Here is a 23,531-nt window from a genome sequence, read left to right as displayed (position 1 = left end):
GCTCAGGGCGCCCTCCACCCCACACATCTGTAGAAACTCGTCAGGGTGGAGCTCCCCGGTCCAGTTTGAAATGATAAATGGGAGATGTGCATGAGTGGTTTGGAGTTTAACGTTTGGCCCCGGAACAGATTGTTTCGATTTTAATTACAGGGAGAAAGGTTCAGAATGCGTCGTGCTCCATTGTACCGTATTTGATATTGGAATTGTTATGCGGACCAAAAAAGCTGCTGAATAAAACAAGTAGGTTCCATACGATCACGATTATTCAGGTATACCTATAATGGTGTGGCTAGTATATTCAGAGTGCAAAACCAGTGAAATAGTCAAGAGTAAGACAATCAGTCCCTTGATGGGTGTATCAAAAAATGATAGGCGTAATGATATAAATCCTTTAATATATGAAAGAAGCACATTTCAACACAATATACAGTGTAACAGACCATGTCCCACAGTTTTCATATTTGCTGACAGTATTTATTTATAAGGCCATCACCAGAGCCGTGTTTAGAATGTTCAGTGGTTTCTGTAAAGAAAAAACATACATGACCGGATGCATCTTGTCGAGTGAATTCCAGATCATTTACACTTGATTACCGACATGGCGTTGAGACCTGGCAGGCCTGATGGAGCGCATTTCTGTTGTTAACAACAATCATGCTGGCCCGAGGTGAGGTAAAATGATTGATGATGACGATGATGATCTGGTTTCTAACAACCCTTTTTCCTGAAGACACTTTCAAGCATGGGAGCCGGACAATGGCTTCTTTGCAAATTAATGTCAGTGCCCGGAAATGTAAAGAACGGAATGTTCAAACTTCTTTCTCACTCTTACATCGAGACAAGAAAAAAAAAAAAAAAAAAAACCCACTGACGACACCTTTCTATTCACATTCCTCGTTTGTGCTGTGCATTGCATAAAGCTAACTTGTGGCGTGAGGAGCGTGTGCTAGGTCCATGCTGTTTCCCACTTAAACATTCATGGGATGCATAAGGCCCCTCATGGGAATGATTTAAATGCCCACTGGGAAAGCTGGGGAATTAACAAGCTAGTTCATGCAAGGCCGTTATAATAAAAGGACAATGCAGAAGAGCTTTGTTCCCCCTCCTACATTAAAAGGCATTCAAAGACAGAATTTAAAGGGGCGGGGAGAACAGGTCACCAACAACTTTAGAGGATTCAGAACACTGCTACACAATAATATGGCATTATCCATTAGCCGGTATGCCTCCGCATGTGCCACGTTTATGAAGGTAAGAATTTCCCCGGAGTTCCCCTTTTTTTTTTATAAACACACCCACAATCTCCTACCACACTCAAAACGTGACATGGGGACCAGGTGTTTCAAACCCTGAGCAAACACTTATGTTCAAAGGCTTTCTGAACAAAGCGACGCATGACTGATTTCACTGCGCGTGAAGATCAAACTCAACATCTGTGATAGTTATTGAAAGTAAACAACTGTCACAATCACGCAAACACAGCATCAGTTGTCTTTGATGCTGTAAATAATTCTACATTGGCTCTGAAGGCAAATGCGTGTTCTCCCGTGCTCACCTACCGATGGCATCTAAAAAGTTCTGAAAAGCATTTATCAGCACTGAGAGAAAAGGCGAGGTTGCGAGAATTTACTTTGAAACCAAATAACGACTAGTGTGACTAGTTCAAACAAACGAAGCGTGTAAAAATATATCCGGATGACAGGCTACCAAACACGGTCGCGTAGGCGAGCGCGCCATGTGAAATGTACCCAGCGCTTCAGATCACACGGCGTGACAGACTGAAATTCCATATACACATTTCCACAGGTAAAAAACGTTGCTGTGCTGTTCCCGGAATATCTTTTTTTTTTTTTTTTCCTTCTTTCCTTTTTTTGGACTTGTGCTTGAGCGCATCACAGCAACGTGTTGACAGAGTGCTACATCACTTGCAAAGAGACACAAACATCACGCCATGATGACAATCCACGTGGCGTGATGGTCTGCTGACGAGTGGGACATTTGCGCTTCGGATTAAAGCAACAGCTCGAGACGAGACATAAATGGCTGAGGTGCAAATTGAAACAATCGGAATAATTCATTAGCCTGGGGCCAATACCGTTGCAAAATGACAGTAAGAGCCATCACGCTGTCATAGTCTAGTTCAAGTTCAAGCAGCATTCATATTATATTGACAATGTTTAAATGTAACGTACTTGTTTTCGTAATCTATTTCAACCATCCCAAACAAATCGCAATGACTGCACAGATGACAAATGGTGTTTCCTGCAACTATGTTCATTCGCTTCTTGTAAACTGCGATTCCCCAAATTAAAAGGGATGGTAAATTCACATTTTGCTATATAGAAAATGCTAATATTAATGTCAGCTCTTGAATAATAATTACACAATTGAAAACCATTGCTTCTGGGCCACTGATATGTGGTCAGACGAAAAATTTGCCATTTTCTTGCCAAATGCTTGGTTTAAAAAAAAAAAAAAAAAAAAAGGGATTTTTTAAAAATCTCTATACATATAGCTATATGAAAGAATATAAAGGCTAAAACACATTGTTGGAGATAGGGTTTAAGAATAAGACAAACGTGGTAAAAGGCCCCAAACCAGCAATCCCGTGTGCCTGAGGGTTGCTGTGAAACAAAAAGTCTTAGGCGGCTAAAGTTGATTCCTCTCTGCATAAAGTATGCCCATTGTAATTCACCAGACACGGACGGAAAGAGAAATATATTTTAAACAAGGCCGACACGATCGATTTTCAGACAGGCCCTGAGGTATTGTGGGCTCGTTGCAGACAGGAGGACAATCGCTGGAAATTAATGGCACTTTTTACATTTCGACTTGGGCTATAAATGCGCTGGAACATCAGAAGTGTCAGGCATGACCATCCGGAGCTCAGGGGTCACCAATGAGAAGACAAACAGTGATGTGTCCCTTAATGAGCGGAGAAAAATGACAATGTAACACTTGACCGAAAGAAAGGGGTCATTTTCCTTTGCTGGAGTCCATTCAGTGGCTTTTAATATCCCATCTTAATCTTAGGAAACTGTAAAAAAAAAAAAAAAAAAAACCGAGAGGGGTCATCATCAAGGATCTCCGTAAAATCCCAGTTGAGGGGATAACAAGGTTTACTTTGAAACTGTTCATGTGTTCGTGTCTGAAGGCTTCCCACACTCTACTATAGGAACAGTTTTGTGTAAATGCTCAGAGCAGTTACACATCTGACAGGAGGGCTGCCCCATAGACTTGCAGGGCTCCTGAGGGACTCCTCATGCCACCTCCCCGGTCACCAGTTGGCTTTGACAGCTTTGATGTCGCTGACCAGGTTTTGAGCGAGGCAGATTCCAAAAATCTAGAGAAGCCACACAGGAAATGAGAGAATTAAGGATGGCCATATTGGATTTTTGGGGGGGGAGAAAAGCGGCAGACTGCTGCGCTGCGGGGATTTACTCAGCTGTGGCGATCTCACCACAAGGTGGCAGTGATGACACAAAATCACAGCCCCCTAATCGGCTCTGGTTTCCCCATTGGTGCTCACATACATGAAAGTGACTTACCTGTAAAAGTGCGATCCCGACAAAGGTGCCGGCAACAATAATGAGGTTGTCCTGCAGCCACTTTTCAAACTGCCCCACACAGCCTTTGGTATAGATGTATTTTTGTTGATCCAGCTTCTACACAGAGCAAATGGGGAAAAACAAAAAGTATTGAGACAGAAAAACGTCTATTTCAAAAAGCACACAAGTGATCTGCTCTGACAGGACAACAACCTGCCGAACTCTGACCGATGACTAAAGCGGGACAAAACATCAAGGCAAAGAACGTTTGACTCCTGTGTCCCAGGAAAATGTGAGTGATCGCTGAGTCACTCTCTCCTTTAGAACAAGTGGGGCTGCTTCTTGTGCCTGACAAGTTACTACTACTATTAACTAGTAGATTTTGTGCCATACAGGGGAAATTCGGTATAACGGACTGATCGGGGTAAGGGGTCGTCTGTTCGATTGTCCATTACATCAAAGTACTTTTTTATCATGGCCTAAAAACATTCAATATAGTACAAATTGCTTTTCCCTTTTTTGTAGAGTAAAATGCCTAGTACAGTACAAAATTATTGTATATCTTTTTAAAAAGTTTCTAAGTTTATCCAACCTTACCTTGTTGGTCCTCGAGGGGAGGATAATAACATGCATCTGAGTGTGCTCATGAGTTGTTAGCGCTTCCTTTTTTCACCTCCGTTACAATTAAGACACCATAGATAAGGGCTTAGCAATATACAACTGTGCACTGTACCAAAAATTGCATTTTCACGCCTAGTGCCCGAGTAAAAAAACAACCATAGATATGAATAGGAAGATACGACAAGTTCCTTTTGAGCCGCGTACTTACAGGGGAAATCAACCCAAACACATTTTTTCAAGAATATGTTCCCAGCAGGCCCACTAGTTGAAACACTGTATTCTGATTAATATTGCGTTTGTGGAATATGAGTTAAGCAGCAAAATCCACCCCTTTTTAGCCATCTCGGGGGGCGGCCATTTTGTCACTTCTGTCCTCTGAAAATGATATAACTGCTCAGGGCTCAGTTATAAATTATACATATTTATAACATATAAACATATAACATATATAGTTACATATATACAATCACGGCTCAGGTTCAGAAAACAGGTTAGCCGTGATTGGTCGTTACCTGAGCCCTGAGCAGTTGTGATGTCATTTTGCTGCTGTGTTCATATTTCTAAAATACAATATTTATCAGAATGCCTTCTTTCAACTCGTGGGCTTGCATAGAACATATTCTTGAAAAAAATACGTTTGGGTTGACTTCCACTTTTAGGCGATGCTAAGTTAATTTCCATTCTTTCCATTACCTGTAATGGGACAGTCGGCCCCGCTAACACTGGCGTCACATTTGTGCATGCATTGTTTTTGATGGGAAGGTCACCCCTGCCAACATGGCCGCCACATTGACGCACTTTTTAGCCTGCTCTAGTCTACTGTAAAGTTTGTTTATCCAAGACGAGAGAGCAGCACAAGCCGGAAACAGGTGACCAGTCTCAAAGTGGTGTTTAGAGTAGATTAGAAACTATTTTCGGTCCGATGAATCTGGGGCCCATTGGTTTCGGGTCCACTGAATCGAGGTTCCACCGTACTATGTGCTGTGTTCACTAATGGGCAAAATGCTTTTGTTTACAAGCACAACCTGATGCAAAGTTTTAACCAATAAGGGATGAAGGGAGAAACTTTGTAACAAATTATTTAGGTGGTCAACTTTTTCAGAAGCTATTTCATTTTCAGCCTTGGCCGTACTGCTGGATTCTCAGAGTCTCTCCATAAACAAGCTGCGCATCACTGATAGCGCCGGCAAAATATTAGTCGCTGGGGCGTAAACAGACACAAGGAAAATGAATTCATACCTACTCCGCGGCCAGCAGTTCATAGCGCTGCAGTGTGCCTAGCAACAAGCAATCTGTCGGACTGCAGTGCAGTGAGTTGTAACTGCCACACCCACCCACACACACACATGCACAAAACGAAGACAGCGGACTGGCATAACCCAGCCGATTGCCAATTACAGAGTGGCGTAAGGCTGCACTCCAGGCTATAACGGGAGGCTAATTATACCTGCTAGAGGAACAATCTGTTATTAAGGCAGGAAGCGTGCAGAGGAGCCTGGGTAATTAACTCTGTAGATTCTCAAGTTCTGCTGTGATGCTCTACTGATATTTTAGGATATTTTTCGCTCTACTTTTATTTTAGTATGGTTATTAGGAATTTAAATCGCTCTCGACTGCTCAAGTTGTTTCAATCAGCTCAACCTCGTGAGCTCAGAAGCTTGTGATTTCTAAAAAAATAAAAAATAAAAAAAAACGGGCAGCTCCATGCTATCCATCATCATGCTATCCATTTATTATGTTGACTTTGGCTTGAATTAAACAATGCAGCATAGGGACAGGCATTCAAGAAAAATAAACCCTGGTTTTCATGCGGGAAATTAACATTCGTGTAAGCGGTTGTAATTTAAAAAAAAAATTAAAAATATCTGTTATGGGATGGGAAAATCAGTCTGGATGTTCTGAATTTGTGTTTCAATGCCAGTGCAGTATTAATGTGGCTCAACACAGTCCATTGTCATGTTTGACACTAGCTCTGACTAAATCAACAGGGGTCGGCAACCCGCGCCTCTTTCATCCTTATATTGCGGCTCTGCGTGGCTTGGGAAAATAAATTATAAGTGTCCGATTGACGTGTATGTTATTTGTCTCAAAAAGGTGCATTATGTCTTCTTAGTAAGTCAAAGTTTTTAATTTCTTCCTTCAGACCTTGTGCAATTTCGGTGATCAGCATTCGCCTTCTTCAGCACTTAACTTGTCAGCAGGCATCCGGCGTGCTCGGAAAGCCCAGTGACTACAAAACTGCTCAATATCTGAACAAAGTATTTTATTTGTGTTTGTTTGTTTGTTTGTTTAATTGTAGTAGTAAATTGTAAGATTAATTTGACCACAAAATATTAAAATAAAATTACACAATTACGATTCGATTACGTTGGCTTGTTTAATATGGATCGATGAGATGCTTCGTTACGAAAGACGAAAGTGAGGTAGGTCTCCGTTTCATTTTAATATGCACTTTAGACAGGGTTAGTTGGATCATTGTTTTATTTACTGCATCACTCATGGCTTTAAACCTGAAAGTAGGTGTTTTTTGTGTTTTTTTAAGGCCTTGTAGCCAATATGAAGATGTATTGGGCAGGTGTGTTTGCTGGTGTGACGTTTCTACTTTAATCAATTCAAGCGTCAAATTACTGATTGAATGTATTTTGTTGGTAGTATGGACCTAGGTAGTCATGTGGACGTGAGTGTGCAATAAGGTATTATAGTACTTGAACAAAGCGGTGACTGGGAACTCAAATAAGCTAGCGTTTTTTTGGAGGTTAATGTCAAAGTGTTTGCAGCTCCCAGTATTTTCTTTCTTCAACTGGCATGATGATAATGTATCACCAAACAGCTCTGCACAACCGACAAAATTAAGAATTCTGTCAAGAATTCTGTGTGAATTATTCTTAACAATCAGATAATTGATTATTATGACCATCTATATTAAGTAGAGAGACACCACAAAACATGTCTGACATTACCTACCTCTTCACGTCGAACATCGTAACCACACTGCGTGTTGATTACGCCCTGTGAAGAAAAAAAAAGAGAAGTGAAATCTAGGGGTATAATGTGTCAGTTCCTTGTTTTCATTTTACAGTTTCATTACTTAAGGACCTTGAATATTATCCAGTAAAATAGTCTCTAAAGTCAGGATTTGACTATAATTTTCAGGAAAGGGACACTTCTAAAATATAAATACAGTGAAACCCCCTCCATCGTGGGTTTATGGTTATGGTATTTCACAGATTTTGGGGGGGGGGTCATTATTTTTACATTTTCGCCGTTTGACAGCATTTTGCGGCGTTGTTTTGTTTTAATCCCAACGCGTCACGAAAAAATACCCATATGTAATGATTCAGCCAATCAGGGCATCGCTACCATTTTTTCAGCCAAATAGTGCGTTGCTATCGTTTCGTCGGCTGCTGATTGTGTTCTGTCAGTAGGGACACAGCGCACTTCACTTTTTAGAGCAGGTTTGCTAGTTTTCATTTTGTAGAAAAGCTTCATTTTAGTTTAGTTTATGTATTTATTTATTTTAGTTTTTAACATACGTTAGAGTATTTGTCAAGTGCAGGATAAAAAAAGAAAAAAGGTCACTAAGTCTTGTGTGATAAACTGCAATTCTCAAACGACTGCTTGACCTTACTTCTACTGTACACACGTACAGCAATACCGAAATTAATATATTTTAAATGAACGCTGAAAGCCCGTGTGTGATGTTAATGGACAAAGGTGCAAATGAAAGGCAATTTCACTAACTACAGTTAAGTTTTATTAACGTAACATGTAGTTCTATATTACGGATTCCACTTATTGGAGGAATGCTCTGGAATGTTACTAACCCCCTGCGATGGGAGTGTTTACTGTATTTTGATGTCATGCAAGACGTAACCAAATCTCGCTCTGTAAATGTTTTATTGGTATTTACATTTTCTAGGGTTCTTATTTTGCCTGGAGTTAATCGAAGTTTTATGAAGTGACTGATTCATTCTACTACCATTATTACTTAAAACGTAATCTGAATATGAACAAACTGGAGGTTAATCCCAGAGCAGATTGCGTTTGACCTCAGAGGGTCCACTGTATCAAATCTACGGTGCAATAATTGGTTTCAGCGCCTCACCACAGGGTCTTTGACACAGCAAGACAAGGGGACACCACAGCGCTCCCTACTGTGGTTCTGTTCAGTACAGTTGAAGTACATGTTCAAGTTCCAGTCATCGGGCCCGTGAGCGCCACAGCATGACCACTGAGAAACAAACAACAGGCAGAAATGTAACTAACTGGCAATTAGTGAACAACCAACAGACACAGATTTAGTTTGATCTGGTCTTGGAAAGGCTCTGAGAGGCAGCCCGAGCTCTGCTTGCGTGGGCTGGCATCTAACTGTGGCAAACATAACGGCTACAGATAACAGACAAAAGAGAGGCTAATCGGATTTATGTAGTAACGAAGTCCATTGTTTTCACATGGGAAACAATTATCTCTGCCACCTCATATAATTGGATAAACACAATTAAATTACTTTTGACATTGCAAGCAGACTGGTCCCCGCTGTCCACAACATATGCCTCCATTCAAGACTTCAAAAAGTGTGACATCTGCGTGGACAGGAGTTTTAGGCGGCAGCGGCAGACTTACATATCCCTGGGCAAAGTCAATGAGATTCTGCAAGTCGATGTCATCGCGGTAAGCTTTGATATTGTTGTTAATGAAGAAGTTGAGCTGGTCTTTGATCCAATCCTTAAAGACGAAGGCGAGGATTCCTGCGGCGAGCTCCAGAAAGAAGATCAAACCCAGGAACACGGAGAACTAAAAAAGGTCACACACATGGAGATGGTCACATGGAGACTCACTACCACTTAATATTATGTCATTTTACTAGCATTTGTTCATACAGACGGTCTTGTTGAAGGCACGTCTCCATTTGCTTGGCAAAAAAAACGTATTCCCAGAGGTAGCATTAAATCATCCTTTTACAGTAAACGTAGGTGGAGACAGGCTAATGATTAATGTAGCAAAACCCTATTAGCTCCTCTCTCTGACGCCTGACTTACTGCTGCTAATGGAAATCGGCTGGAGGTAATAGCTACTCAGAACTGCATGCAGCAGGTTGGTGTGCATCAGCTGTGAGCTGAACAAAAATACATCCCCCGAAATGGAGTTGTTGATTTGGGCTCAAAACTATTCGACTTTATTTCCACACCAAAAGGAAAAGAGCCATGTTAGGGAGCGCGGATCCGCGTTTTTTGATGTTTGGCGACAAGACAGCACATTCTTTTTCTGTTTGTGTGTGCGTGCGTGTGTGAGACGCAAGCTCCGATTCTCTTCCAAGTGAGTCACAGCGACACCTGTGACTTTGGCACCCTCTGCTCTGGGCGTGAACTGCTCTTCTAAAGAGGTCTGAAGTGGTTAGACTGGTGTGTGTGTGTGTGTGTGTGTGTGTGTGGCCTTTGAAAGTGAGGAGACAGCTTACAAATTTTAGCAGGCGCGTGTTCTCTCGCAGTGCTCCAATGCATCCAGCAAAGCCCAGCACGAACATGACCCCACCGACAACAATGAAGAGCCAAACGGGGTCGAAACCTCCAAGATCTGTGATGGATGACAGATTGGACAGCACGCCCTGAGGGAGGAGGAGACACAAAGGCAACAGTGAAAATGGTATTTCCATCAAATTGGATGTCTTAACTTTTTCTGTGGGATGTCAAAGAGAAATATTTAAAACTCAACTTATGACACAGATAATACTCAAAAGTATACAAAAAAAAGTTCAAGGGTTGCATTATGAATAAAACGTTTTTATTATTTTAACTGGCACATTTTGATACAGCTGACAATGCTGTGGAACAAAGTCACATTTATCAGGAGCATAGTTCACAGGTGTCTGCCAACGTTCACAAATGTGTCCTTCCTCTGCACATCCTGCCCACACCGGCCATGCTCCACCTAGTTTTCCTCTTACTAAACTGTCTTACAGTGAATGTAGTGTTTCTTTTTATTGCGTGATATACATTCTCATGTTAGTGATGTGAAAAAAGATCAAATCGAAACAAAATCCACTACACTCCCTCTTTTAATGTGCAATACACACTGCAAATGGTTGTAGACAGCCAAAGAGTGTTCCGTCAGGCATTTTCCGAATTATTATGATGTGGCATATGCACCGTAAGAGTTGTTTAACAAAACTATCAAATTCATATAACAAAGTCAGTTCAAATTACTTGATGAAAAAAAAAAATCATAATTTCATGTTGCGATCTCATGTACTGAAGATAGTAATTGATTAACTATTAATCTAATGTATACATTGGCTACCACAGATAAGAAACAGAAATAAATTGGGCCTGGCATAAGTTAGGGTTGGACGATTATGGAAATAATAGTAATCACAACCATTGTGATTAAGATTGAAACCACGATTAATACAATAATTATATATTGACTTCAAAACTTAGTATTTATTCAAACTACTAAAACTCAATACTCAAAACGATCATAATAGCCTCATGCCCACTCATCCCTGCATGCTGGACACTATTGTTTTTGTCAAGTACCAAATGAACTTGTAATTATCATGTGACATTCAAGCCTCTTGCATTTTCAGTCCGATACACCTTTGATGCCATGCATTTTTGCATTAAAGACTTTAATAAGCATCTCCCCTTTCTATTCATTCTTTTTATTTTGTCATATGTTATCTTTTTCACAACACACTCCCTTCTTCACATTAATCGTTTTTCTTCGATTATAATGTTTTGAACATCGAGAGAAGCCAAAATCAAAATCCCGATTAAATTTAACATGCCCAGCATAAGTAAGATTTTGTGTAAATACAAAAACGTAAAGATACAATCTTCATCATTACAAGTATTATTATTATTATTAATTTGTGTATTACGTCATCATTATTCTGTACAGGAAGTCCTTGAATTACGACATACGCGACCTATGACGTTTCGACTTTACGACGCCCGTGCATCTTCCGCCATTTTGTTCCCAGCACCATAGTGACTACATTTACATTCAGGCAATATTCGGTTTAAGGTCAAAATTCCGATTTCTGAAATATTCGGAATAACCCCGTTTACATGAACGAGCGCACATAGTTGCACCGGCATTTGAATAACCCACTGTGAACTGCGGCGCACTGCCTTGTTGTGACTCAGAGGACGTCATTTCCGCTTGTTACTTTCAACTGTCAATAAAACACTCAATATTCGTGTCACTCACCACAGGAATGAAGCAGCCGGTTTTCCTCCTCCAAAAGTGTGCTTTTGTGCTGCGTCTCTGAGCTTGTTTACCTCTGCTTGTGCATTTGCGGTGGGTTGCGTGCCAAACAACGCACTTCCGCATACAAGCACTTCCTGTCCTACAAAGACCAGCATTCCTTGCGGTTGTGCATGCGCAGTGTCTCGATCGTGTCTGTTTGCGTGTCGGCAGTAGCTTTGCCTTTTTCGCCCTCCTCTCCTTCTCCGTCCACCTCTCAGCACTAATGGTAATTACAACATATTATGTTTTTATTTTAATGTATGATGTAAATTTAACGGTGAAATCTTATATATACGTGGAAATTTGGGTTACATCGCCAGTGTAGGAACGGAACTCGTTTGTAAATTGAGGACTTCTTGTATTGCATTTTAGGCTATGGTGAGGAATAAAACAGCCTTCACTTGAGTTTAAAAACAGATAAATAAATGCACACTAGATATCTAAATGCAGTTGTGATGAGAATAATTATTTTAGTCCCTGAGACGCAAACCGACCATCATTACAATCCTGTACCTGCTATTAATCATTCAGCCTTAATCCCTTCAAATTATTCAAGATGTTCCATAAAGGGATTTGGGTGCAGGCAATTTGCACAGAGTTCATGGCCACACGATACTAATCAGAACGAGCTACCACAAAGACACAGAATTTAGGGAACTGGCATGTATAATTTCAAGATAATTGATGAACATATTCACTGGTAACAGGACTTGAAGATGTCTGAAATGTTTTTAATGATCCACTGTTAAAGGGAGGTAAATAACAGGGAGTGGCCTTTGATGCTCACATACGGTTACAAATACAGAGTTAGGACAGAGTCATCTAAAAAGATCCCTGATCTCACAAACCTGAAAACAACTATAATGCTGAGATAGTAGGTGGCGTGCTCATGCACTACTAATCTGCTCAGACTTGAATACGATTTGTCCGTGTATACGGTGCACTTTAAAAGTATCGGAACAGTAAACAGGAACTTTAAAAGGTAACATTATTTGTAAGAAAGAACAAATATTGGAACAGAAAGTCTTAAGACTGTTCAAGTCTCAAATTTCCTAATTAAAACTCAGGCCTCTGGTGCAAAAAGTGTATATGAAGATAAATACTGCTGATATTTGAAATAAAAATCGGACAGTAGACTATGTTCTAAAATGCTAATTAAGTACAGAAAGTCCTCGAACTACGACGTACACGACCTACGACATTTCGCATTTATGGCCCCCGTGCCTCTTTCTCTTCTGTCCCAAGCACCATAGGGACTACGTTTACATGCAATCAATATTCGGGTTAAGGTCAAAATTCTGATTTCTGAAACATTCTAAATGTCCCCTTTACATGAATGAGTGGTCAGAGTTGCTCCGGCATTTGAATAACCTACTGTGACGGCGACGCACGGCGTCGTGACTCAAATGGACGTCATTTCCGCTTGTTACTTTCAACTGTCAATAAAACACTTGATATTCATGTCACTCACCACAGGAATGAAGCCGCCAATGGCTTCTGAGAGGTGGATGTAGAAGGAGAGGAGGGCGAAAAAGGCAAAGATACTGTCGGCGCCCAAACAGACACGATCGAGACACTCCCCGCATGCTCAACCGCAAGGAATCCTGGTCTTTGTAGTACAGGAAGTGCTTGTATGCGGAAGTGCGTTGTTTGGCGCGCAACCCACAAGCAGAGGTAAACAAGCCCAGAGACACAGCACAAAAGCACACTTTTGACGGGAGGAGGAAACCGGCTCCTTCATTCCAGACATGAATATCAAGTGTTTCATTGACAGTTGAAAGTCATGACGCTGTGCGTCGTCGTATACAGTGGGTTATTCAAATGCCGGAGCAACTCTGTCCGCTCAATCATAAAAACTGGTTATTCAGAATGTTTCAGGATTCGGAATTTAGACCTTAACACGAATACTGAATGCATGTAAACAAAGTCACTATGGTGCTGGGGACAAAATGGCGGAAAAGGCAGTCGAAACATCGTACATTGTAATTCGTGGACTTCCTGTATTTCCTTCCTGCTTGTTGCAGTAAAAATATTGGAAGAATGCCCGCTATGCTTGTGAGCACTGTATGTGCATATGTATGTGTTGAAACATACCTTCTCCGCCCATGCCCACAGGCCTATGGCTAGGAATGCTGCTCCCAGTAACTGTAAAACAAAGAGCAAAGAGAAGAGGCCTTTGTCAGATAGAACACTAACAATGTGATAGGCACAGTACGATATAAAACGTATGTGAACAATTAGGAATCTGCACACACATATGCAAAATAATGCAATGTCTACATGTGGAAAATTCATCTCATTGCAAACAGCTAAATCTGGAAAACCGGTATTCGGAGGTTTCAAAGAGAACTAAAGTCTGAGAGAAGTTAAACATTGCATTTGCAGGTTGAATTCATTGCTCCAGGGCACTTAAGAGGCTGAGGATGCGATATCCGGAGGATTAGGGAAAAATCTTTCCAGCATTAGCTTCCTGTTGCTGTGAGGGATGAACACGGGTCTCACATTTGGGGGGAAAAAACAACTACAGCACTTTTAAGATGGCTCATTTATTGGACTATACTATATAAAACCACACAAAAACATAATATTTTCAATGAGAGAAGAACAAACGTTTCTGATTTTAAGATAACTTTACAAACCTAATCTAATGAGTTTCATGAGTATTTCTTGTGGTGGTAATTCAAATTGATGATATGGTATAAGATGTATTTACATTTCAAAAACCAGAAGCCATTCATTTATGAATGTGATTGCAATTTAGTTTACATATTTAAATGTTCAGATATTAAGATTTGAATGAGGCAAAATAACATGCCCTTTCTCTCAAATATATTGTTATAATCATTTGTTTCAGATGTACTGTAATTATTTTCTGTATAAAAATTAATTTGGTGTTAAAAAAACTTTTTTCAAACTTGAGTCTTGAAAAAGAGGGGGTCGTCTTATAATCGGAGCCGTCTTAATCTTCGGGCCAATACGGTAATTAACTTGGAAATAATTTGGTACTTGAGTGCTCAGTGTTTGGCATTCATGTAACAACCGTACCAACTTGTAACAACAGAGTAGACCACAACATTCAATAATCTCCTGTGAAAAATCGCCTGAGTGAACTATATTTATTTATTCATAGCACACTGCAGGGAAGGTTTGATTTAAAGCATATATCATTTTCAACTTGTTTTGCATAAGTTCAGTTTTGGTCTCACAAGTCACACTCCTGGACCAAGTTTTCTGAGAACCGGCCAAACATTCTGCAATACATTGTGACTGGCCCTAGTTTTTCATCATAAAAATCCATTATTGCATTTTCTCATGCTCCTTTATTGGACAAACAGAAAACTACAAAGTACATTGATAACTGTTGTTTTCTGTGTTTAAATCAAATATTTTGCTGTCATTGCTTGCTCCTGAAAATGTGACACGGTTGTAATCAGTCCGCAATGATAAACAACTATCAAAACAAACTGCGGTTTCATGCCTATTCGAGCTTGAAGGTTTGACATAATGGATTTTCACAAATAACAAAAATGGCTGCCACTGATGTGAAGCCATGTGTTGAAAGAATTTTAAATCACAAAATTAACAGGCAAATCGGACAATATGTTTTCTCCCAAAGAGGGCCAAGTGCAATTCAAGCTGTTGTAGACGAGAGATGTGTCTGCATGAATCACATGTTCGTGTAGCTGACTGGGTGTGGGCAATTGCTACTTGAGGTAAGAGGAACTTTCTTGTGTGACTTAAGATAATGAGATATAAATACAGATTAAGAAATTCTGTTTTTTTCTCAGTCACTGACGGTATAGTGACTCACTCCCCTGAATTTCGTCTGGGGAGCATGGGTTTAGTTCTCACTCAATGACTGCGTGAATGCGTGTGTGAATAATTATCTGTCTATTTGTGCCCCGTGACTGACTGGCAACCAGTACAGGATGTCATCTTTGCCTTTTTCTTGTGTCAGCAGGGATCGGCTGCAACTTTCCGTGACCCTGACCAGGATAAGCACTGTCGAAAACGAATGGGCTGACAGTCTCTTCTCGAAATTAGCATTGTTCTGAAAAAGTAACTACAAAACTTTGTTACTCAACCAGATGGTGGCATTTCATCACTGGATGAATGCCTTTGATTGACTTTAACTAAGCCACCGCTGATCGGTGTCACCTATCTTTTGAAAACAGGAGGCGACAACACTCTTTTCACGTATAAGTTTACTACCACAAGTAGCAGCAATAAAGATCACTGCGCAACAAATGAGCAACAGGATGCATTTCCCAGCCAACTTCCCAATTGCCAAACATGTTAAAAGTCACAGCACTTTAACAACAATTAGAGGTGCTATTTGTATACAGTATCTTAGACTATGTATACAGTATGTTCGACTCTAAGTCAAAGATGTTCTAGTGTAGTTATATAGTTTTATATATATATATATATATATATATATATATATATATATATATATATATATATATACAATTAAGACACTAGGCAGACAAAAAAGCTTGTTTTGTTATCTACCCAGCAATATTTTGCTTACTTCCTATTAGGTAATTGCACAAAAAGAAATTGCAATATTCTTTTCACAGCCTGCTATCTTAACTACATTATTGCCACGCTATGAAAAAAAGGCACAACCCCCAGTCTAGATGTTTTGTTGTGTTATCTTACACTAGTAAAACCTTGACTTCAAATTGTTGTGGGAATAATATGCATCGAGAAAATACAATGAACATGAACAACCAGACAGCTTTTGTGCGCATGGAGTTGATGATTTTGCAGGGTCTGAACAGACACGCAGAGATGACAATGTCTTAGAATGTGTTCATCTCTTCCTGCACTGTGAATCACCCATAAGTTAGAAGACACAGCGGCGTCTGGTGGCTCCTATTGATTTTCTGGAACAAATCAGTTTGTGAGTTTGCAAACAATATATGCCTCCCTCTCCATGGTTGCGTTCGTATTCGGAAAAAGTCCAAGTAACAAAATGTGTCACGACAAACTACATGACATGGCTCTTCTCTTCGTGATCACGAGAATGTTAACGGGCAAAAACATTGCTGTACGAACTAGCGATTGATAAGTGAGTAAGGCAGCACACATAAAAGGACCAAAACTGGCATCTCTTGAAAACTTAGCTGAGTGTAAGATCCTCATCCATGAGGTGAAAACAAGATGCTTGCATGCTGCCAAAACACACATCCATTAAGTCAATTGTCAAATCTATATACATGCCAGCCATCGTTAAATCACCTGAAGAATCCTTGAACATTGCCGCAACAGATCAATAACATCACCCTTCATCCTAATGTTATGGCTAGACACATACTGCATCAGAGGAATCCAGCTACAGTTATTTCCTTTCAGACACATTAAATATGGTATGAATCAGCAATAATTACAATTTGAAACAATACTACTAACCATTTCAAACCACAAATATGTGAAATTACAAAAATATGGCATACTATTCCTCCTCCTCCGCATACAGAGGAGCCATATGAGGTGGCTCGGGCATCTGTTTAGGATGCCTCCTGGACACCTCACTGGTGAGGTGTTCCAGGCATGTCCCACTGGGACATGGAACCAGGACACACTGGAGGAGCTATGCTTCCCGGCTGGCCTGGGGACATTTCGGGATCGCCCCAGAAGAGCTGGACGAAGTGGCTGAGGAGAAGGAAGTCTGATCTTAGCTTCGCTGCTTATGTTGCTGCCCCCACAATAAGCACTAGAAAACTCAGCAAGTACTTACACAGTATTACTTCCCTATTGAAATTCCCCAACAGTGTAATGTGACGATACGTTAAACATCAATGGGGAAAAAAATATATCTATTATCAATGTACATTTATATGCATAGCATCCCCATGGTGTCCTTTGCTTAATGAAACAAGTATTCAACAACTTTTGGAATATATCTGTCGTACATTCATTTAATTAATTTCATTTTTGGTTTACTTTATTTGCCAAGCATTCTATGAGTTATTGCAATCAAACTTATACCCTCATTACGCTGGCTTTATTTACGAACATTGGATCAAATGAAATCCTCCTAATGCTTCTCCAGGGTGTTATTAGACTGCTGCTGAAAAAAAATGGATGACTCAAGAAATGTTTAGTCTCATTTTAATGCATCAAAATTGCCTTATGAATAATAAAAAAAGTAAATAGGGCGCACTGATTATAATCCAATTGCAGAAAAGACCCGTGCAGGTTTACAGAATGCCAAATGTCTATTGTTTGATGAAATCTGGATAAAATGAATGCCCTGAGACACAAACGCAGGCTGGGTTGGCCTTGGTAGTTAAGAACATTCTGGGACACACACACCCTCGCTTCGACACAGAGACACACTCCTGTCCTTAGTGTCGACCCTTACCCTAACCCTAACCCTCACAATGTATTCATCACAATTGATGACTTGAGAGGAAAAATTACAATGAATGTCCACCACCTCCATTCAGACGTGACTCACTAAGCATTTTAGGACCAAATAGGCACGTGCACTGAGAGTTGATGCTGGCTAATAACACACAGCCTCCATCCAAGCAACTCAGCAACCTGGTTAGCGCTTAACACGCTCTTAATTACAGAACGCAGAGCTTCCAAACATTTCAGCAGCTCAAGCAGAAAATGTGATTAATTATGTGGATGTGAGAAATGTGTCTATTCTGAGGAACGACAGAATGTGTTTTGTTCCCAAGCGAGAGAATGCCTGGCTGTCAACATTGAGCATGCTTGGGCACTGGAAGAATCCAAGTAAAAAGGATTTTATTGCTCACAATATTTAGACTCTTGGGCATGTTAGTCTTATTTTAGGCAGCATTGTCAAGGCTGACAAGAGAACAGCAGGAAAGACAAATGGGTTGATTTGAAGAGAATAAACTCCATTGCTCTCTATTCAACAATGCACTGGCTTGTCTAACAAGTCCAGTATCACGGCTCATGCAACAAGAAAACATCTTGTGATTATTAACAGAAAAAAAAACAATGAGCTGTGACTTGTTTAAGTAAGAGTGCACATACAGGACTTTTAGTTTGGCCAAAGTGTCAAACAAGACAAAAACAAGCCTCAACATGTTAGCCCTATGACTCACTGCTTCTTGCTTGATAACTCAGCTCTATTTGAGTTGAGATTTTTTTTTTTTTCAACTAACTGATAACATGACAATCACACCATCTCTGATTTGTACCGGATATTATCAGCCCCAAATTTGGAGGACACTTGGAGGAGGTGATGAAATGATGGAAATAAGGAGGACTGGGTCATTTGCATATGTGGCTGATGAGCCAGACACAAGCAGAATATATGAGCCAAGACAGCAAACCATTGCTCCCACTAGTCATTGTCCTCACCATCACTCTTTGTGCATTTATGGGTGTGTAAGTGAGAGAAACAATGCTGACCCAGAGGCCACCCTCTATAGTGCTGGAGTGAGTGAAAAGGGACACGTGAAAGGAAGGGAGCCTCGCCGTCTCCAAGCATGTGTGTGTGGGAAGACCCTGTGGGTCACACAGACATTATACTACTACACCAGTCACACTAGGGCCCATGCTGACGGCTAAATAGGGGGTAGCGAACAGAGAAACGTTGCTGCTGAGAGGAGGTGGTGGTGGTGGTGGTGGTAAAGATGAGGTGGGCAGATGAGTGCACAATGCAGATGAATCTTGTGCCATGCCTAAAACAATAGTGCCAACACTTGAGTGGCATCATTTCCACCTGCACACATAATTTCCAAGCTTATCTAACCTTTACATAATGTTACGTATGATAAGAAGCAGGCATTTATGATCAGCACAGTCCTCTTTGTTTCATAGCTGCTGGACAAACACAGAAATAGGGATGGGGACGGGAGGATGGTTGGAAAAAGTATATATTCACCATACAGTATACTATTCGGTGTTTGATTTGTACATAATCATTGTCAACAACTACGATGGCGTCCTACTAGTTACTGTTAGGTTAAGCATAATAACAACAACAAAACATATTGACAACAACAAAACATTTTCCCACAGTAATTCAAATACTGCATATTCACGTACCATTCCAGTAAGAGTTGCTTGACATTCAAGAGCATTTTTTTCACAACTACATCGCTAACGTTAAGCTAATTTAGCTAATTTCAAAATATGAAGATCCTTAAAATGTAGCAATAAACACTTCACTACATATTTATATACACCATAAATGTTTCAAAAGACCGTGTTTACTTACCCAGAATAGAATATTGAATCCGAATAGAAAGTATTTGACGCAGCAGCTGACTTCTGCTCCTTTAAATTTGTGTTTTCCGTTCATTCTTCCAAGGATAGGTGCTAACGAGCGAGCTAAGGAACTACTACGGTCGCTGTGGAATAAACTTGACCAAAACCGCAGTTGTGAAACACCTGAGGTGACGGTTAACTCGCTCCATAAGAGAACAAAAATAAGTTTACTACCCGGGCAGACTCAAAAGCCACGAACATAATGAGCCTTCCTCATTTGGACCGTTAGCATGCTAGGCTAGCTAGCACACAACTTTCTCCATTAACATCATATGCTTAAAAAACAACAACAACAAATACGATTCCACGTATTCGTATACGCATTACGACTAAACTACGTTTACACGCGTCAACTCACTAAAGGGAACCACAAAGCGCTATGTTTTAATATTCGCCCCTTCGAGACGGGACAACACCCATACGTCATCATATGTCGTCGAAGCTGAAGTGAGAGAAGTAAACACTAAACAGACGCAAGGGTGAGCCAGATAGTTTTCATCATAGTTAACAAAAACGAGCTTTGCTCTTACTTTATTTATTCATGTTTTTAAAAATCTCCAGCCCGTCTTTTTTCAGTCGTCTAATATATATGAGTGACATTACTGTCTCTCTGTTATGTTGTCCTGTAAATTAAGTTTTTCCCCAAAAGTGTATAGCTGTGTGTAAATTTCCAAGACAACAAAACAGAGTTTTTTTGTTGACAGAAAATGGATTCTGTCAATCCATTTTCAATAGCACTTGTCCTCATTGGGCTTTAAGGCTGCCTCGGGATTAATCACAGCCACAGGGCATAAACAAATGGGAAAATAACCAATCATATCCAAACCTTGACAGTTTTGGATCTTCAATTAAACGATTGTGAATGTTCAATTTTGAATGTGTCCTTTTTTTCTGCAATGATGTATTTCTCAAATGTTGTCAACATGGGACCAGGATTTTCCTTTTGTTGCATAGTCGTGACTCACAGATACAAATGTTAAGCACAATAAAGAACATGCTTTAAAAGCCTCTGTAAAACATATAGTGTGTATGTCATACTTTCAAATAGGGATGTTCGATGCCACTTTTTTCAGACCAATACCAATACAAGTATTCACTCTTTGAGCACTCACCGATACCGAGTGCAAGTACTTTTGATATCCATCCATCATCTGTACCGCTTCTCCTCACAAGAATCGCGGGAGTGCTGGAGCCTATCCCAGCTGTCAACGTCAGTAGGCGGGGACACCCCGTTGCCAGCCAATCGCAGGGCACACATGCAGAGACAAACAAAACATTCGCAATCACACATAGGGGCAGTTTAGAGTGTCCAATCAACCTACCATGCATGTTTTTGGAATGTGGGAGGAAACCGGAGTACCCAGAGAAAACCCATGCAGGTACGGGGAGAACATGCAAGCTTCACACAGGAAGGCCAGAGCCGGATTCGAACACACGACCTCTGCACTGTGAGGCGGACATGCGAACCAGTCGACCGCCCTACTTTTAATATGTAAAATTTAATTGAACACAATGACAAACCATTGTGAACATAACCTTTCTTTGTGACACAGATGATGATTTGCTGATGTGTCAGACTGATGCAGTGTAGCGCCAACTACTCCCGAGGAAGACTTAACTCGATGTCCAGTTTTCTTTGCCATAAGTATTGGTGGCTCGTATCGGCAGCCTCCACCGTAACCCGATACCTAAAAATAAGACAATACCGATACCTTGTGTCATTACTCGCCCATCACTACTTTCAAAAGTTGTTTGAAATTAGGTTAATGTACGGCGTACAAAAATATCTCTCACTATGTGATGTCGGCTAGCCAGAGGCTGAACTGCCCTGTATTTGGTAAATTAATGGCTAAAGCATAAGGCAGCTGTACTTCCTTTTGCCCACCTAATTATATGTATGTAATTATGTGTCTCCATGTGAGAACTTGGTACGCCTCTGTACTAAAGCAGAAAAGAAAAATGTAAATAAGAATGCATATAATTTTTTACTAGCTGTACATGACGCTCTTTTGGGTCCCGACCCACCAGTTCAGAATCACTTCACTAGATTATGTCTAACTGTGTATTTTCTACACACATCTCAAACATATTGCATTTGTTTTCTGAATTTTCTTTGTGTACAGTATATTTTAAGATAATGCCCATAATGGTAATGTTCAACTCTCTTGAGTTTGTAGTTAAACAGACAGTCATAGTGATCCTTATTACATTTTGCCACTCAAACTGAAAATGCATTTTTCAGAAAACATTTATAAACTGGACAGAGTACCATATGGAAGTGTCCACTGCAGTATGCACGTGTCATCACGCAATGCGCCATCCCATCAGTGTGGCATGACTCAGGTGGTAGAGCTGTCGTCTCACACCCCGAAGGTCGTGGGGTGTGAGACGTGGGGGACGTTTGTCTCTGTGTGCCCTGCGATTGGCTGGCAACCAATTCAGGGTGTCCCCCGCCTACTGCCCGAAGACAGCTGGGATAGGCTCCAGCACTCCCCGCGACCCTTGTGAGGATAATCGGTATCGATAATGGATGGATGGATGGATGGATATTCATCATACTGCTACAAAACTCAAAGGATGATGCTTCACAGCTTCACAGTGGTGACAAATGAACCCAAACATACTGTGAAAAGAAGTTCAAGACTTTTAAAGGGAAAAAATATTTTTAATGGCCAGGTCTGAAGTGACTTTACAGTATATAAAGCCAAAAGAATGCACTTTCACCGCAAGATCCACAAAAAGGCAACAAGTGAAGGTGTCTGCAGTTGAGTCTTGGACAATCATCCCTAAGAAGGAAACTAAGAATTCGAATATATTGCAGTGAAATTCTGCAGAAAATATCTGTTATTCCTGGCTGCTATTTGATTTGTATACCAAGCAGTCAAAATAATACCACTGACCTCGCTCTAGCCTTTTTGACCTCAATAGCGGCCTCTTGTGTCTCAAATGACACTTTCACGTTCAAATGACTAATTCCTGTTTCTTCCGGTTTTTATTAAGTAACTCGGAACAGGCGGGGCAACTGCTAGATTTCGTGACTCCTGGTGTGATGTAATGCTTGGGTGTGATTGCTCAAGTTAATTTCACTGAAATACACGGCCCTAATGAGGACAAGCGGAATAAAAAAATGGACGGATGAGTTCATACAGAGAGATGTTTGAATTTTTTCCCTATACGCTGGGATTTAGGGAGGCCAATGCAGATCAAAATCTAAATAATAAATTACAATTAAAGAAGTAATCACAATATATCTCTGTAATGCACTGTAGCTCAACACCACTCCAAACTAATCACAATAATAATCATTATTATAATATTCACAGACAACCCCTTGTAACAATATTTTGTAAAGACTATGTGTTATCTAAGTATATTATTATATATGTGTACTTGCATACTGCTCGAGGTGAGTTGAACTTGAGGAACTTTTATATCTGGATGCGTTTGGTCATTTGAACTTCTGTTTAAAGTCCTACAGATGGCACTCTCGGAACCTGAGATAAATGCGGATTTGGACACTGGACTCTGACATTTTGGCAACGCACGTTTCACAGAGTACGTAAACAACTTTCAAATTAAAATGGACACCAGCGGGTGTGAGGTCAATTTGCAGGTAGCCGTGTGCACATTATATTCCCATTTGGCAAGCTGATAGTGGCAAATTGCAGGTTTTCATCTGTGTCCAATTATTCCAACCTGATTCATTAGATAATTATTACGGGGCTATCAGAGGCCTTCAGATCTTGTAATGGCCCAGATTAAATTGAATTAACCACTTGAAGTCTATACTAAGACACAAACTCTGTAAGGTCTTAAAGGTAGAGCTCACGAGAATAAATTTACACGCCA

General features: G+C 40.4%; 1 protein-coding gene across 2 annotated transcripts; it reads right to left on the bottom strand.

Annotated features, from left to right (window-relative positions):
- Window positions 1-375: 375 nt before the first annotated feature.
- Window positions 376-20,118, bottom strand: tspan17 (tetraspanin 17). Of its 2 annotated transcripts, XM_086023600.1 has the most exons (9): window positions 19,633-19,725; window positions 13,515-13,565; window positions 11,382-11,640; window positions 9,628-9,774; window positions 8,793-8,963; window positions 8,275-8,400; window positions 7,134-7,178; window positions 3,549-3,665; window positions 376-3,343 (listed from the first exon to the last, which is right to left on the bottom strand). In XM_086023600.1, exons 3-9 carry the CDS (start codon window positions 11,502-11,504, stop codon window positions 3,278-3,280), a joined length of 795 nt encoding a protein of 264 aa, XP_085879726.1. In that variant the 5' UTR covers window positions 11,505-11,640; window positions 13,515-13,565; window positions 19,633-19,725; the 3' UTR covers window positions 376-3,277. The 2 variants fall into 2 exon arrangements, with proteins under 2 accessions (XP_085879726.1, XP_085879725.1); XM_086023599.1 differs by lacking the exon at window positions 11,382-11,640 and having other exon boundaries at window positions 19,633-20,118.
- Between the last annotated feature and the right edge of the window lie 3,413 nt (window positions 20,119-23,531).

Source organism: Filicampus tigris, chromosome 2 (assembly GCF_054856515.1).
Source record: "Filicampus tigris isolate MCC_2025a chromosome 2, RoL_Ftig_1.0, whole genome shotgun sequence".
In the NCBI taxonomy this organism is placed as follows: domain Eukaryota; kingdom Metazoa; phylum Chordata; class Actinopteri; order Syngnathiformes; family Syngnathidae; genus Filicampus; species Filicampus tigris.
The sequence above is the reverse complement of the archived record's forward strand: the minus strand, read 5'-3'. Positions and strand labels throughout refer to the sequence as shown.

What these genes read in the sequence shown, in the direction of transcription:
- tspan17 (XM_086023599.1), bottom strand. Translation starts at nt 19,716, where the DNA reads ATGAACGGAAAACACAAATTTAAAGGAGCAGAAGTCAGCTGCTGCGTC. An exon ending in GCTGTGTCAAAGACCCTGTG is followed by an intron (nt 7,179 to 8,274) that starts GTGAGGCGCTGA and finishes TTTTCTTCACAG; the next exon opens with GGCGTAATCAACACGCAGTG. An exon ending in ACGATGTTCGACGTGAAGAG is followed by an intron (nt 3,666 to 7,133) that starts GTAGGTAATGTC and finishes TGCTCTGTGTAG; the next exon opens with AAGCTGGATCAACAAAAATA.